The 16,935-nt window shown below is 31.4% G+C and overlaps 4 protein-coding genes across 7 annotated transcripts; 2 read left to right on the top strand and 2 right to left on the bottom strand.

Moving 5' to 3' along the window:
• Positions 1–803: 803 nt before the first annotated feature.
• Positions 804–8,443, bottom strand: LOC108750809 (E3 ubiquitin-protein ligase RNF126-B). Of its 4 annotated transcripts, none has more exons than XR_001939454.1 (9): positions 8,313–8,443; positions 5,898–6,029; positions 5,635–5,810; positions 4,927–5,049; positions 4,364–4,536; positions 3,832–3,947; positions 3,621–3,745; positions 3,272–3,422; positions 804–3,197 (listed from the first exon to the last, which is right to left on the bottom strand). XR_001939454.1 is itself a non-coding variant. In XM_018490577.1 (9 exons), the coding sequence occupies exons 1-8, from the start codon at positions 8,394–8,396 to the stop codon at positions 3,344–3,346; spliced, it is 1,008 nt and encodes a 335-aa protein (XP_018346079.1). In that variant the 5' UTR covers positions 8,397–8,443; the 3' UTR covers positions 804–3,197; positions 3,327–3,343. The 4 variants fall into 4 exon arrangements, 3 of the variants coding, with proteins under 3 accessions (XP_018346079.1, XP_018346078.1, XP_018346080.1); XM_018490577.1 differs by having other exon boundaries at positions 3,327–3,422; XM_018490576.1 differs by having other exon boundaries at positions 804–3,422.
• Positions 8,444–8,843: 400 nt separating this feature from the next.
• Positions 8,844–10,291, top strand: LOC108750533. Its single transcript, XM_018490017.1, has 5 exons — positions 8,844–9,272; positions 9,417–9,538; positions 9,610–9,731; positions 9,806–9,888; positions 10,025–10,291. The coding sequence occupies exons 1-5, from the start codon at positions 9,140–9,142 to the stop codon at positions 10,168–10,170; spliced, it is 606 nt and encodes a 201-aa protein (XP_018345519.1). The 5' UTR covers positions 8,844–9,139; the 3' UTR covers positions 10,171–10,291.
• A 283-nt stretch (positions 10,292–10,574) lies between these two features.
• On the bottom strand, positions 10,575–12,897 carry LOC108750394. The gene is made up of 4 exons (XM_018489807.1): positions 12,676–12,897; positions 11,113–11,152; positions 10,804–11,016; positions 10,575–10,729 (listed from the first exon to the last, which is right to left on the bottom strand). Exons 1-4 carry the CDS (start codon positions 12,682–12,684, stop codon positions 10,575–10,577), a joined length of 417 nt encoding a protein of 138 aa, XP_018345309.1. The 5' UTR covers positions 12,685–12,897.
• Positions 12,898–13,095: 198 nt separating this feature from the next.
• Positions 13,096–16,560, top strand: LOC108750436 (solute carrier family 17 member 9). The gene is made up of 8 exons (XM_018489872.1): positions 13,096–13,566; positions 14,100–14,446; positions 14,516–14,689; positions 14,865–14,997; positions 15,457–15,553; positions 15,780–15,945; positions 16,201–16,359; positions 16,421–16,560. Exons 1-8 carry the CDS (start codon positions 13,505–13,507, stop codon positions 16,558–16,560), a joined length of 1,278 nt encoding a protein of 425 aa, XP_018345374.1. The 5' UTR covers positions 13,096–13,504.
• Positions 16,561–16,935: the final 375 nt, after the last annotated feature.

Raw genomic sequence — 16,935 nt, 5'->3', positions numbered from 1 at the left:
TATAGATCTTAAATAATTGCTTAGCGAGATGGTCTGTCTTGCAATAAATATAATACGGGCATGAAAAAAAAGAATAAATGTAAAAAACTTAAAACAATACGGAGTACACGGTATCTAATTAATAGTGAAAGGTACGGAATTTAAGATACATAAAAACACAATATTATTTATGTTTAGTCATTTATATTTATAAATTTAAATTTAGAAACATTTTTTAAATAATTATTTATTCTGTTATCTTAAATTTCGTCACCCTTCATCAAATGGATGCTTCATACTTCGCATTGTTATATCACATCTGTGTTTCATTTTTATTGAATCTTTATCCGTTATAAAAAACTAGCAAGCCTGCGGATATATTGAAATCTCTAGAAATGGAAATATATAATTATATTTTTTCGCGTTTGCTGTTTTTTTCCGATATAAAATGCTAATAAAAGTGTTGGAGAAAAACAACGCGTCTATGTATCTCACATTATATTAGATCTCTCTTTTTATTGACGAATAAATATATCCCATAATACTCTACTAATAAATTTACAGACTACTATATGCTAGAAAGCATGTAGGTATATAAACATCATTAAATTCTGTATTTTTATATTGTACATACATAACAAACGAAAAATATCCTATTTTATTTTATATAATTAACACAAATATCGCTGCTTATTGTTGACACATTGAAAAGTATCAGGAACGTAAAGAGCTAATATTTAAAAAAATATACTTTTCCTGAAAGCAATCTCATATCGTATCAATGCTATTTTAAATGTTACTAGTTATTAGATCGATAATATTCATTCTTCCACTAATTATATTCGTATAATTTGTATGTTTAATTTGTAATTGAATCAATTGTTAATCTTAAACACAATGTAATATTGTGAGATTTTTTGTCGTTTTTCGTTATACATATATATAGGAACAAAGTAATTCCAAAAATGTCCGATTCCGAACCTTGGACGTGTCCGACAGCAAAAACAAATTATTCCAAATATTGCAAAATTTACGAGTCTCACAGTTGACAAGGTTTGTAAAAAAATCTTTTTTTAAATACAAGTTTAAAGTGAAACTTGTTATAGATAAATTATATTTTCTATACACATTGGCATTCTTACTCTGAACTTTGCATGTTAAAAAAGAAATTCAGTAATAGTCTCGCATTTGCAAAACTCAACTTTCTTTCTATTGTAATATTTAACTTTCTTAAAACATTTTTATCATTGTGAAAAGGAAAAACGAGCGATAGAATTATGTGTAAAACATAATTGAAATATACGTCTAGTAATACAGCGCGATATTTGTTTTTGTTAACGCGCATACTAGAATGTTTGCTCATTGCATATGTACAAGTAGCGCGAAAATAACTCCGATTCGACTGAATACGCAATAACATCGGCCGGAAGAATTTAGATACAATTTCTAATCGTTTTCTTTATGCTATATCCTATTTTATGTTTATACAATATGTGTAACTTCGTCGATTGCTGCAAACTACACAATTGTGGATGCAAGGGTTTATCTCCATGAGTGCGCATATTTTCTGAAATATCTTTACTATAGAAGTATATAGTATATATGTATGCTGCAATATGTAACGCGAATGCGTTTCATTCATTTGCATTGTAAAAATTAGCTTTACGAGACTTAATGCACATGTCAAACAGTTTTTACGCACTAAGAGAACAAAGCAATTTGTTACACATCCACGCGTCTTTATTCGTCGAGACTCAGATAGCCATAGTCAAGGTATACCTTAATAGATACATGTTACAACACAGTCAGAAGATTAAATTTAAAAGAATGAAGAAAGTAATGTAATTTCATGCAGCGAAGAAAAACTAGCTTTTTACCCCCACTTCGCCACAATCAAAGCAGTGTTCAAAAACTGTTCGTTCTTCTCCTGCTTCCTTTTCGATGGAGCGTATCTTCGTTGGCTTTAAGTTAACGAATACACTCATTTATTTTCGTTACCTTTTAACTTCATTTTAATAAAAATGGATTACAAGAATGAGAATACGTCGCGTATGTAAAAGAATATAACAGCAGCTACAGCTGCAGCAGAAATGCGAAGGCGACGCATAGTCGTTGCAATCGCTAATATACAATTATTAAAAAAGAAAAAATACTAGATACCACATTTCCAAAAACCGCAGCAAACATGATTTTTTTGTTGTTTCACTCTCAAAATTAATTTTGAAAGACATACGATTGTCATGTTCCATGAACATGACACGATATATCATGTATTTTAGCGATGTTTGCCATTAGTTGAACAATATCTAACTTTGAAAGTAACTTCGCTATATACGAAAATTGATAGAGTGGGGATAAAACGACAGCTTTTATTAGCTGTATGAAATGGTATCATAATAATGTAATTGTCAATGTTCTTTTTTTTTTATAATTTTCAGAATATTTACAGAAAGAAAACGGAATCGATATGCAGATGTTCTATATTAATTCCATTAGCTTTTTGATTGCTAGATTTCTTGATTCGTGATATGTTCTAATTTCAAGTACATATATATCTCTGAAGAAAGCACAAATATGAAATACTTTTATTTTTAAAAATTCCCGATTTATCATTTGAATTTATTAATTTGCTTTCAAATCGCGAGTCATCACATTTATTCTTACCTTAAACTTACATCGATTTTACTGAGCCTCGGCGACAAATAAAAATTATACTATATAAATAGCTCAAAATTTGTTGATCCGAGTTTCATTAAATTAACATTACTCAAAATAAAATTGCCTATGCATAAATAATGTCTATAAAGATGTCTATGTAGGTTGCTTCTTTTCTCGGAGTTTTTTAATTTCATTTCATTCGAATTAAATCATAAAATAAAATCTCCTGTCTGCACTGAAATGTAACAACGCATATGATTCGTTAATGGAACATTTCTGTAATCATTCAATCAAGTATTATAAATATTGAATCAAATGGCATTAGTGAAGATCGTGAGATATTATAGTTTAGCGCGAGTAACGTCTTAATGTTGAATGTTAAAATAGTGCAATAGGCAGAAACAAATGTAACAATTTAATATACGATGTTTGGCCATTTTGGTTGATATCCCATTTAATACAATTTTTTGAACGTAGAACAAAATAGTTCATCGAACTTATCATCCAATATCGATTGATTAAGTGATAATAATTCGAATTTTGTAGTCGACATGTTTAATCTGTAAAGAGATATTTGCCTTACTACAGGCAAGAAAATGCCAAATGGTATCAATGTGTTAAAAATAGATTATACATTCGGTTAATTACGAAACCGGATAGTTGAAAGAAAAATATCACTCGTATCTCACTTGAACAAGCACTGCAGCTACTCTGATGAAGTAGATGACGAAGTAGATGATGTCCGGCTAATTGGCTGTCCTGTTCGGTGCGCTTCATTTGCTGCCCTATATCACACATAATACACATTCAAAATATTTATGAATGTCGTCAATTTAAGTAAATAGAAAACAAAGAAAAAACAAAAAATTGCACAAAACCGTTATCTAAGACCTTTCTATAATAATTGTTGTCCATTTTATTGCATGAAAAATTAAATAATAAAATACAAATTTGTGTAATAAATATTTTATTACAGAACTTGCCTAAACAAAGCAGCAAAACTAGATCCGGCTAAAGTGGATCCAGCTATGTTGGCTGCAGCATCTTGGTTTGCTTCAGCCTGATTTTGATCTCCCAAGTTCTGTCTGCAAATGGGACAGGTTCCGTGCTAGAAAATGAAAAGAAAAACAAAAGAAAAAGATTATTTCGGTATTGATATATGGGTTCTTAAAACTTGGAAATTTTTCAGCTTACTAATTCCAGCCAGGGTACAATGCATGGTGCGTGATAAACGTGCTGGCATGGCAATTGTCTAACAGGTTCGGACAGCTTAAAATCTTCCCAACAAACGGAACATTGTAGCTTGCAGTCTGCATAAAGAAAAAGGAACGAGAAGTTGTTATCAGAGCGACTTAAAGTAGACCTTCTTTTTAGCTGAACTTCTTGCATTGTTTATCTTTTCTTTTTTTTTCTCTCTAACATAGAGAAAAAGAGGAAAGAGATGAATCATCTAAGAAATTTAGCTGAAAAAAATAGGCCTAGAAACAATTATAATAGATAAAATAAATCAAATGCATAGTTGGAAACGAAGACTTCTATGTATGAAAATATAATTGTTTAATATAACACTTAAAAAACATTCTGGTGTTTCTTTTAGATCCTTATCAACTATTTTTAAATTATTCTGGCATGTCGTTCTGCTTCCCAAATGATAAGGATCTTAAAAGATGATAGATGTACATAGATATCGCAAACTACACGTCAATATATATTATTGGGTACTAACCAACTTGACTTTGCGTTATAGTAGTAGTAGGTATCTCATCGATCTGATTGCGTGATAATGGTGGTGGTCCAGTACCATCCATTTGATTCAATAATTGGGTAACAATAGCGTCTAATCCATCACGACCCCAAACATAATCTCCAGGATTTCCCAAGAACAGTCTAACATTGAATCTACATTATTTTGTTTTATTTTAGTAATACTAAAGATTAAATAAAATTGTTTAATGAGTTGTACCCTCACGGATGAATGAACTTTTTAAATATTTACTGTTGCCATCACTGTTGGAAAAGCATATTTACAATTGATGACAATTCATGTGGGGTTTTATGAAAATGCATATATGAGAAAAAAAACAGGATCAAAATGTAAAAATTTAAATAATTACAATAATATGAACATGAAAAAATGAAAGTAAAATGAAAAAATGTTTCTTGAAAATATGTAAATTTAAAATACTATAAATATCGATCTATTATGATAAAGAGAAATATAACGTATCTTTATTTTATAATTATACAGGCTAAAATCACAAGCAGTAATTATCACGTAAAACAACTTACACAGATGGCTGTGCATCTTGACCCACAGTGTTGCTTAGACTCGCTGCTCCCGAAAGATTGAAGATAAAATCTTGTATGAAATTCTCTATAGGCATCTGTAGGCTCTCTTGTCTTCTACGATTGCTATTTCGTAAAAAAAAAAAAAAAAAATGAAATTATTACCTTACCAATTTTCCAAGTACCATGCATACGGGACATTATTAACATATTAATATAAATATGTAATTTTGCATTTACAAAGGTGGAAGAAGGAACTAAATGCACCATTTGTCAAATTTAATGTCAAATATTCAAACAGGTGAATTCAATTATCTAGTGATCTTTGAAAACTGCATCACTACTGTGACATTAATGGATGCAGAATATTTATTTTGCAACTGTTGACAGTTTTCTTCTCGCTGATTGGATTATATTTTTAGATCTGGGATAATAGTATCTTATCTTAGAGCAAAGAAAATTTCCAATAGTTGCAAAATAATAGCTGTGTTCAATAGACGCAGCTTTACAACTCTTATAAAATTCTTTAATATGATTGATCTTGCCCTACATATATTTAGATCCAGTTCCTCACTGGATAACTAAATGTATAAATCAATTATATTAAATATTACAATTGCAAAGCTGCTTTTTTTTCTGTTACATGTAGCCATCGGTGTGCGACGAGTATACCGATGGCTACATTCAATACATTTGGTACAGGAAAGATACCTGCTGGTACGACGTCCATCTTGGGGATTACGAGACCAATTGGACCTCCTTCTGCTCCCGAGCACATAGTTCCTATTGCCTCCACCCGGCTGTTGACTGGTGTTCAATTGTTGATTGGTATATGTATTCGAGAGACCCATTATCATCTCTATTATATCACGGTCACGGTCGGAGCGCTGTGAAGGTTGTAGCAAATGGATGTAGAGTTTACACATTTCTGATGATTTGTCAATAATCCTTGGTTTAATTAAATTTAAACTCACGTTCAAGGTCAAGATGTCAATATCTCCATCGCTCAGTTCTTCACTGTTCATATCCATGCCAGAGCTGCCCTCGTTGCTGCTGCTCTCCAGCTCTTCAATGAAACCGCTCGCGCATCGTGGACACGTATAATTCTAATTGGAAGTGAAATGTCAGGGGAGTCTGAGTTATGCAATGTAGATTGCAAAGTCTGTCTTCGACAGATTGCCTGGGACATATGTACACGCTTGTATTAGTTAGACATTTGCGAATTAACCTGGCGTCATTGTGGCTGGATTCATAATGACCTGAGACATTTTTAAACATCTGTATTTTCTTACATACTTCATAGATTTTAACTAACCACCCTGTAGCTGGAGTTAAGACTTTCTAAAACCATTGTTGACATTGCGAGAATAGACCAAAAAAATATTCAGGTTATCATGATCCACCTTAACATCCATGTAACATTTTAGCATCACAATGACGTCAAGTTAAATATATGCAGAATAAATATATCCCAGAAAACCAAAGTCCACATTCGGGATAAGTCTTAAGACATTTTTATAGCAACTGTTTAAAAGATATCTTATAAAACGTCTTATCCCAATTTTGGACTTTATGCTTTCCAGCAAGACACAGATGACAGTGTAATACAATGAATTTTTACTTTTTTGTTTGCCAATGTTAAACAAAGATGAAATGATCATTGTGTTACACTAAGTTTCTTGTTGCAAAATACCATGTATTAGGCTTATTCTATGTATTGTACGACAAACTTTTTAAGTCTACTGATTAGTTATAGAATCAAAATAACAAGATCCGAAAAGTTTTTTTGTCCTGCAGCTAATCAATAAGCTTAAAAAGATTTATTGTATAATACAACACATGAAATATTAATCTTATTTGGGATCTCTTACACTTATTAATAGTAAATTTATAACTATACTGGATTAGCACATTAAAGGCTGCTTTACGTACAGTATCTAAATATAGAAAAGCATAATGTAATAAACTTTGACAATGAAGTAATACATATATATTGTTAAGTAGCATGATAATATCATTATTGGGTATTTAATCATTTGAAATATTTATATGCTTTTACATTAACTTTGCTAATTTCATAATAGCTTTTAATATGCACCAATTTAGTATACAAGACTGAATTTGTTGTAACCCTCCATCAACCATGTGGAATTCGTACCTTCCATCAGCAACCTGGCTCTTTAAACTTCAAATATATCATTCCAAACTGTGTAAGTCTGAATAAGTACTTACAAAAACTTATAAAAACTTGTGGAAGACTTGCAAGAGTTTTTAGTCATAAAAATCAGATTGTATTTTACTTATTTTTTACAGACTCGAATTTATCTACCAGAATTCACAATCAAAATATTGACTGTGCCTTCAAAGTCTAACTTGGTCAGTCTAGAGTTGTTAGCTGCGTTCAGGAGAGAAAAAATTATTCAGTTAGCTCTTAGGATGTTATTTCATTTGTGCATTTTTTGTCATATGACAAATGTATATAGAACAAAGAGGTCCTTGGATCTCTCTATCTTATAGCCAACCGAAAAAGCCAACTTGAAAAAGCCTGTGTCGTACAACAGAGACGCACGAATAAAATAGCGGCCTTAATAATTCTTTAAAACGATTAATTCTTACACTTAGCTTCAACAAAGAATTAATCATATTAAAGAATAACTAAGCTGATTAGTTTTCTCTACCAAATGCAGTCAATGTCTATGAACAATAATAATAATAGTATTAATCACAATGAGACAGCAATATATCTGTACACTTCAGAAATACTTTAGAAAAGGATAATAAGATAAACAAAGGAGCATGTATATATTTTTCTTCTTCTAGAACGCAAGGATATAAATATCTCATTCCAAATGAAACAAAAAGTACAACATGAAACAAGAGAAAAAAATAGGTGCATATTTATGCTCTTACTAATTTCGTACAAAGAACCAGATTAATTAGGCGAGAATTCCAAAATAGTCGAGGTCATCGATGAATGCTCTTGCCTACCGCAGCTTAATCAAAACACGCCGTTTCACGGCAAATTTCATCGGAGGGGTTCCATCGGAAACAACGATCGCGAGAACGTGCGTAGCATGCTTCCTGCGGAGAGAGAAGGGAGTTCACGACAGACATAAACGCGATTCGACCGTGCTACTGTCAAGGTTTTGAGAAATCGCAAAGCTGCGGGGAAGTTAACGAGTGTTATCGTCGACCTCGTCGTTCGATGTGAAAGAGAATTGGGCAAGCTACATTTATTGCGGGGACGAGGGGGGAAAGAGAAGAGACAGAAATTTCGTATGATATGGGGTGACAGTTATATCGGGGATGGACGTACCACCGCGGCAATTCCGCGTCATGTGATACAAACGAGTGGCCCAAGACGACGAGGAACGTCACGGCGCACTTACCGGCAGCAGACGCTCGATTTCGACGCTGCATTTGTGGCAAAAAAACCGAGACATCGGACTTCCATCCACAACGGCCTCCGCCATGTTTTACGTGTCCCTCAATTTTCCATCTCTCTACTTGGTTACGGTTGGCGATTTGTTCGGCTACGTTCGACACGCCTCGGTTGAACTCGGACTTCGGTCACGGAGTACAACGAAACGTTAGACGGCTGTGTTGATTTTAGCAGCACGTGAAATTGTACCTTAAATTTAAGTGTTGCCAATCGCTAAACTGAAAACTCTAAACTGAACGTCATCTCTAACCTAATTTCTTGACAATTAATCTATTACAAAATATGTATTTGTTTGTAAAAATGTTTAAAATCTAATTTATCATCCGCGCTATACTTTTTTCTTAATATGAATAAGTTAGAAATTAAAACAGATTTTAAAGTCTTGCTATTGGCAATTCTGATGACAAATTAATTAACCAATCGAGTAATTGATGTGTAAACGTAAGGTCTGTTTGCGTTGTTTTTGCACTAAACGTCATCGCTTTCTTTCTCTTCGACGCACGAATATATATTTATCTCATTTTAAGTGCAAACATTTTTGAAGATTTCAAGCAACGTGAACAAAAGCCTTAACGCTGAAAATGAGCGTCAGTCTCGCGTGAGCATGAAAAGGCGTCTTTAGGAACAGACTTATTGAGAAGTTTGTCAATCCTGTTACAGATGATTCAAATTTTGTAACGCGTAAAGTTTAACAAACATAAAAAACATTTCGTGTTTTGACGGGATAGTTGTGAGATTAATTAACTTTAGTATAGTTTTAATATTAGATCAAATATGGAAGATCATTGGATAGAATCGTTGAAAACGAATTTCGTAAACACGGATACGTTGACGCTCAAAGAATTGTTACTGTCCAAAGTAGAAAAACTAGATGAAATTAGAAAAGATCAAAATCAACGATTCAATGGTAAATTTTATTATTGAGTATATGGAATAATTTAATTTGGTAGGAAATAAGCCAATAAGTTATTGTATCGCTTGAAGTCCTGAAATTATAGAATATATTGTGTTATTACATTTCCTTTTATATATAATCCCTATATATTTTTAGAGGATGAAACTAAGATTAAGGAATTAACATCAAACTTGGCTGCTACGAAAGAAACACTGCATATGGAAATTCAAACTTTAGAGAGCAAAAATAATAAGTTATCAGAAGAGAAGAATTATTTAGTGAGTGTGTAATATACTTTTATTTTTTCCAGAAAGTCTATGGATATTTATTATTGCAGAATATTTTTTAGAACGAGCTGGAAGCAGAGAACAAGAAACTCTTACAAGAGATCAAACAGTTGGAAGGGAAACGTACTAACTTGAAGTCTATTAAACCAAATTTGCAAGATCAACAATTGCTGGAGCAAGGAAGGCATGTATTATCATTATATATTAATATAATCTTTTTTATTGATAATTTAGGTCATAATTTTGTTTGTTTCATAGGAAAAAGTTGAACTTGTATAAGGACTTAACAAGGATACAATGGGATTTTGAAGCTATATATTCAAAGCACACTATTCAAGGCTGTATCCTTTTTCTAAATATTTATATACATGAAATTAGCTAATATATAAAATATATCAAGTATGATTTTGTATTTCACACTAGCTACTTCTTTTGCGAACAAGTAGCAGATATGCATATCCTTAATTCTTGACACAGATGTTTCAAACAGACGCAACTATATTCACCACTTCTGTTATGATACTCAAGAGATTGATAAAAAGTTAACCGACTCACTATGGCATGAAATATATTTGTCTACGAGCGAAGCTGAAGTCAGAGATGAGAACCTTCCACCAAACTAGTATAAATATTATACCTAAATGAGATGATACAATTTTGATACTTGATTACTTTTAGAAATAGATAATATATGAAGATGTATATTGATCTATATAGGATAAGGTGGTACAATTTCTTACATAATATAATTCTGAACGAAATAAAATTTAAATCGAATTTTTGAGGTACAAGTTTAATAACCTTCATTGTGTGGAGAATTCTGAAGAGTAGAAAAAATTAACTAGAATTTTGAAAATTGAATTAAAATTTTTTATTTCGTTCAGAATTGTACCGTGTTCAAAATTATATCACCTTATCCTGTATGTATTTGTACCAAACCTGTAATAATAAACACTTTTTAATTTTCATCTTTTTATTTTTTAAAACTTATTAAAGATTTTTATTATACAATCACCTTTATGTACAGTTATTCGATTTTAGAGACCAAAAGATTAAACGCACGGTTCGTATAATACAATGTATAATAAACACAAAGAATAAATAATCCTACCATTATAATAGTACTTATGATGCAGAAAAGTACACAGCTTAAAATACTCGCGCCAATAGCCAATATTGTCCCTGAAATATGTGCTTGTTTAGTGTTTAGCAACAGCAACTCTGTGATCAAGAATAAGAAATGTAGGATTGCTTACCTTGAACTATCATAAAACCAATAAATACGAATACAGCACTGACGATACCAAATATAATAAACAAGAAGATAGGTACAAGAAGCGACGCTAATGCAGTGCAGGTAGCCACCTGCAGAAACGGATTGTGGGCTAACTGCTCCTTAAATCTGAGAATAAATTTACGAACGTTGGGATGTTGTAAAAATGTCTGGCATTTTTTAGCCCGTTCTTCATCTAAAATTAAACATCAATTCTTCATTCCTCTTTCAAAATGATAGAATAAGTAATGTGACAAACTAGTGAAGTGTTGCACAATGCAGGTATACTTACAATACATGATTATTGAATCGTATATATTGTCGTTTTGTGTCTGAAATAAAACAATGTGTCTGTGTTTACTCATCTCAAATTAGCAGAAATATAAGGTAGGATAAAAAAAGGCAACCCTGAGCAATATTAACGCTGCAAAACAACATGACTGTATAGAGAACGGACAAAATAATGTAAACACCTGAGAAATATACTATCTACTTGTCGGGATTATGAAAGTTATTTTGTAAAAGTAAGTAAACAAGTTACAATTTTTTTCTCAAAAAGTAATTTTTAAATTATTATTACGAGTTAATTTTGAAAAGTATTTTTGTACTTTTTAGTTATTTTTTATAATTTTTTTACACTTTTATTTTAAAGTTACAAGAATCTTACATTTCTGATAATACTAAAATATTTTATTAAACATTCAATCATTCGCTATTTCATTTATAATAAATTAATATATATACTTATGTTGGAATCAGAATTATATTAAAATGCATTCACATACTAAAAGACTTTAGTTTAATTTTTAATTTTTACAGATATTTAGGGAGAATAATTATTAGGAATAAAGGTGTATTCCAATCTCAATAAATAGATTGTTTACTGAGTACTTCATTTTGATCAGTCAATACATTGAATAAGTTTATAAAAAGTAACTATTAAATTACAGTTACAAAAAAATGTAACTAAGTAACTGTTACAGTTATGGAAAAGAAAGGAACACAGTTATAGTTATTGAAAAAAGAAACTTTAACTATAACGTTGTTAAAGTAACGAGTTACTCTTCTTAACCCTATTTATTTCATTAATAACAAGTTCGCCTATTATTTGTCTTTAATATAGATTCTATCCTCGTTGAAATAAAGTCATGCATGCCTGAATAGTGTAACAACTGCTCTGCAGTGCAATATTATATCATTTTTCTAACAAAACATCTTTAATTGTTTTAAAAATATATTGAAGGAAAAAATATTTTTCATTCATCTTCAAAATTACAAATAATATTTAAATCAGACGACTTGGCTAGAAAAGTGTTGAAATTTTAAAGAATAAAGAAATTTTGGAAACTAGAATGAAAAAATTATATTGATATTCTATTGATAAGTATTGATCTGCAGAACACAAATTAATAATAACATTACATCAATGTTGTAATTTCCTATTCAACAATGTAACTGTTATCTGTTACATTATGTATTATATTCCTATTGTTGAGTGAAAAAAATATAGTTAGAGGGATAAGGTTTAAGGATAGACCTAATTAATTATAACGATGAAGTATAGTCAAGGGATGGATGGATAAATTTATTTGTAACCCAAATCTCTTTCTTGACTTTACATAGCTGAAGTGAATAGATATATGTATTAATTTATATTGTTGAGTGCAAAATTATAATATTTAGTTTTTTTACTATTAATTTATGTTCTGCGAAGAGTAAACTATTTCAAGAATAAAATTTGTATTAAGAGTGAATAAAATGACGGACCAACCTTTTATTAAAACAAATAGTAAAGAAATGATATATTTCCCAAGTGTTTACATTACTTTGTCTATTCCCTATATATTTAATTTACCTCTGCCATTTTCGTCAAAGTTCTTCAAAGCAGTTCTTAGGTGCAGTTAAACACTTCATGCATATCATGACTTGCACAATACAATTCGAAATAAATAAATAAATATATCTAGCTTTTGCACATAGCAGTTTTCGATAGGATAGACAGATGTTTATCCAAATTCAGAACCGACGTCATTATTAAATCACATCTTATTGCATTGTATGCTCTTATCCTCCTTTCTTATCAACAAAAAATGTCAAAGTCCAGGCAGATTTGCGCAAAAGCGATACGCACAAAATCAATACGCACAAAATCAATACGTTCATTAATTATCAACCTCAATATTTAATTATGCGTAGTTCTCGCATAATTAAATTTCTTATGCGATCTCTCGAGATGTACGCATTTTATTTACTTATATTTTATATTTTTTTCTTTATACTTTGTATTTTGATGTGTACTTTATGCGGCTGAAATAAATGAGTCTTTATAACATTCAGAGTTTTTTGCCAGGACCGAATTTCGAATCGGAATTCGCTTGTTAAGATGTTTGTATATGTTGTATATGCTGAACTCTGCAGCGCTCCCGTAGCCCGTAGGTCTTCGTTGAAAGCTTCCGAGAGACCCGAGAGTTCCGATCCGAATCAAAATGAAGACGTGCGGAGGATACGAAGGTGGAGGTTAACGTGACGTGCACTGATGTGCACGGTGGAACTTGACAGATCAACTACGTATTAAAACTATGCTAAATATGCGCGTGAAAATTATGTGCTCCGGCTGGACGTTGACGAGAGCTGAGGCTCTAACACGGAAATTGACGTCTACAAGCTAAACGAATTCGCAAACAATGCAGTTACAGATATCGCTGGACACTCCGTTTGATGACAGAACCACTTCATCCTGGTCGAGGTATAATCGGCGGAATACGTCGTTTTGTAGGCGATCACCGATTTTCTAAAACAAAGGAGTCGCTGATTCATTAATTATTTATGACTTTAATTAAACTCCGATTTTACTTAATCAGCGATTAACATATTATTAAAGTATTGGCCTGTACTTATTTTGTCAATGAATACATAATTATTAATTTTTTGTAGTTTAATTCACAAAAGAACAGATTAGAGATAACGAATTATAATAAAAAAAATTTGCTTTAAGCAATTCCATCAATTGCATTAATCAAAGTTCTTATTAAATTAACTCTAACTTAATCAGTAATTAACTTATCAAGCAATTTGTATTTATTTTATACACACGTGAAATTATTAAATTTTGAATGTTTAATTTCTAGATGAGCAGATTAGATTAAACATAACAAATCATAATTAAAATATGCTTTAAATTCTGTCAATTAAAATAATCAAAATTTGATCAGAATTATCTTTACAATTGCTATTACAAGCATTAGCAAGATTGGATTATAAGAAATCTCTTTCGTTCAGGAGGGAGAGGCAGAAATGGTTCCTGTCGTTGCTATGTGGCACATGCCTGATATATGCTACACGTACATCTGTCCCTCTGCTGATACCTGTTGTCAGTCAGGAGAAGAATTGGTCCAAGTCGGATTCAGGCATAATACTGTCAAGCTTCTTCTGGGGATATACATTGACGCAAGTAGCTAGTGGTTACATTAGCGACAAAATCGGTGGCCAGAAAGTATTGTGGATATCTGCTCTTGGTTGGTCGGCAACAACCTTCCTCATGCCGGAAATTATAGAATTCTTTTCCAGTGATGGGACATCTGTTCTGCTTGTTGCAGCAGTGAGAATGATAAACGGAGCATTCCAAGGTAATTTTTCAAGTGTTACGCAGCTGTACTGCTGGCGATGGTAGATAATATAACACTTGTCACTTACAGGAATGCATTTTCCTAGCATGATTAGCTTGATCAGTCAACGCTTGCATGAGGCAGAAAGGGCCTCCTTTTTTAGCTTATTAACATCAGGATCTGCTCTGGGCACTCTACTCACTGGGTCTTTAGGCTCATATCTTCTGGAAAATTATAACTGGATGACTGTCTTTCGAGCGTTAGGTACAATGTAGCTTATGTAAATCGATGTCAAATTAATTGAAGAATCCACAGATAAATGATGATAGTTTTTGTGACGTCACGTAAGAATAATTTAATAGTTGAATATCTCTTTGTCAATTTTATTTTTAAGCAGAAATGAGAAACGTTTGTGGTGCTTACTAATTTACTTATGTAGGGGGCATGAGTTTGGCATGGACAGCTTTATTAAGCTACCACACTCTGCCTTTTAAGGAAAAAACAGCTTCTATCAAATCCACCACCGACTATACTTTGCCTTGGTCCAAACTTCTGTCACAACCTCCTTTCTGGTAATTATAATGCATAGGCTTCAATATTTTCGAAACCTGTTTTATATTTGTAAGACCAGAAGTACAAAGAGAGACTTTTATAATCAGTTAACCATTGCAATTGGATTGTATTTTTTTAAAACTTTATTAATTTAACATTTTTAATTTTCGTGTTTTAAATCACAAATTCTCGGAATCGCAGTTCTTGAAAATGTGGAAAGTTTTTAGAATTTTAGCGCAGTCTTTTTGCCGATATATATTTTTCTAACTTTGTTGATTTCGAAGACTTACGATTTTAAAATAATGAAAGCTTAAATTATGCATATATACTTTAATTTACATAAATGCTCTGAATCATTCAATTGTGAAAATTATATAAGATAATGATTATAAGATTTATAAGATAAATATAATATAATTTATATAGACTAATTTTCTCATTTATGTTTGTGATTGTTAATTGATTTTTATGATTTTCAGGTCCTGTGTTATTGGACATGCTTGCCAAAATAACTGTTTCTTTGTACTACTTTCATGGATGCCTACATATTTCCATGATACATTTCCTGAAATCAGAGTAATATTATTATCTAATTTTTATTCAGTATTTTATTTTCGCTTAGAAAGTCTATAAAAAGTGTATGAAAATATATGAAAAGAAAAAATATAAGAAGTGTTCTATAACAAAAGTAATAAATAATATCTCATATTCATAGTTAAGAAAAAGCTAAATAATAAGTAATTTGTAATAACATAGTAATTTTTTTCTTGCTATATCATGTTGAATAAACTTCAATTAACAGGGCTGGATTGTAAATATGGTGCCATGGCTATCGATGTTACCTTGTACATTCTTGGGGAAAGCTCTGTCAGAAGAGATAATTAAAGCCGGTTATTCTGTTACTGTGACACGCAAAACAATCCAAACGATTTGTTTTGTCATCGAAATTGGAAGTCTGTTATTTTTGGGTAAGCTTAATCCTTAGTAATCGAGGCTTATACAACAAAAGTCTAGAAAAACTTATTAAAACTTTTTTGGAATTACTTATTTAAATATCTATAACAAAATCCTTTTTAAATAAAGTAATTATTTGCTTAGCCTTTGTCAGCTCCAATATTAAATTATTCGACGCGTTTTTGTGCGAAACGAAAGAATCTGATGAAAAAGTATTTAATAATTCTTAATAATTCTTTAAATAACATTCATGTACATGTTCCCCATAGCGAAAGTGGAAAGTTTTGAAAACGCCATACTTTGTCTCGCGTTAATTATTGGTGGCTCAGGCTTCCATAATAACGCTATCGCTGTTAATCCCTCGGATCTTGCACCAAAGCACTCCGGCAGCGTATTCGGTCTGATGAATACTGTTGGCGCAATACCTGGTAAGTAATTAATATACAACAATCGCATGAGCAGCTAATATATTTTCTTTTTTTTTTTCAGGTTTTCTCGGTGTATATTTTTCCGGACACATTCTACATGTGACACACAGTTGGCCTGCTGTCTTTTTATTTATAGCTGTTATTGATGCATTAGGATGTATAATGTACTTATTGTTTGGCTCGGGCCAAGCAATCATATAAATTGTAAAATAAAAATAAATTTTTATTAATAAAGTTTAAAAATCAATTGTTATTAAATGAATTTTAAAAATAAATTCTCGTTAAACAAATTTTCATTATGTTATCGTTCTAAAAATTATTCATAAAATCCCACACGTTGATATCTCCTTGGTGAGAAGCAGTGAAAAGTTACTAGAAACAGGTCGATGTAAATAGTGTGCAATTGAACTGTGTGCAAGTGCCGCCACTCCCACTGCTATTTGCACTTTTTGCACTCAGCATCTTCGCTCTTTCTCTTTTTTTTATACTTAAATATATATTTATCTCATTTTAAAGTGCAAAACATTTTTAAGCAACGCGAAAAGATCTAGGTCTGTTTTTCATTCCTGCACTAGA

This window comes from Trachymyrmex septentrionalis, unplaced genomic scaffold (genome assembly GCF_001594115.1).
Source record: "Trachymyrmex septentrionalis isolate Tsep2-gDNA-1 unplaced genomic scaffold, Tsep1.0 scaffold37, whole genome shotgun sequence".
Taxonomy (NCBI): Eukaryota; Metazoa; Arthropoda; class Insecta; order Hymenoptera; family Formicidae; genus Trachymyrmex; species Trachymyrmex septentrionalis.
The sequence above is the reverse complement of the archived record's forward strand: the minus strand, read 5'-3'. Positions and strand labels throughout refer to the sequence as shown.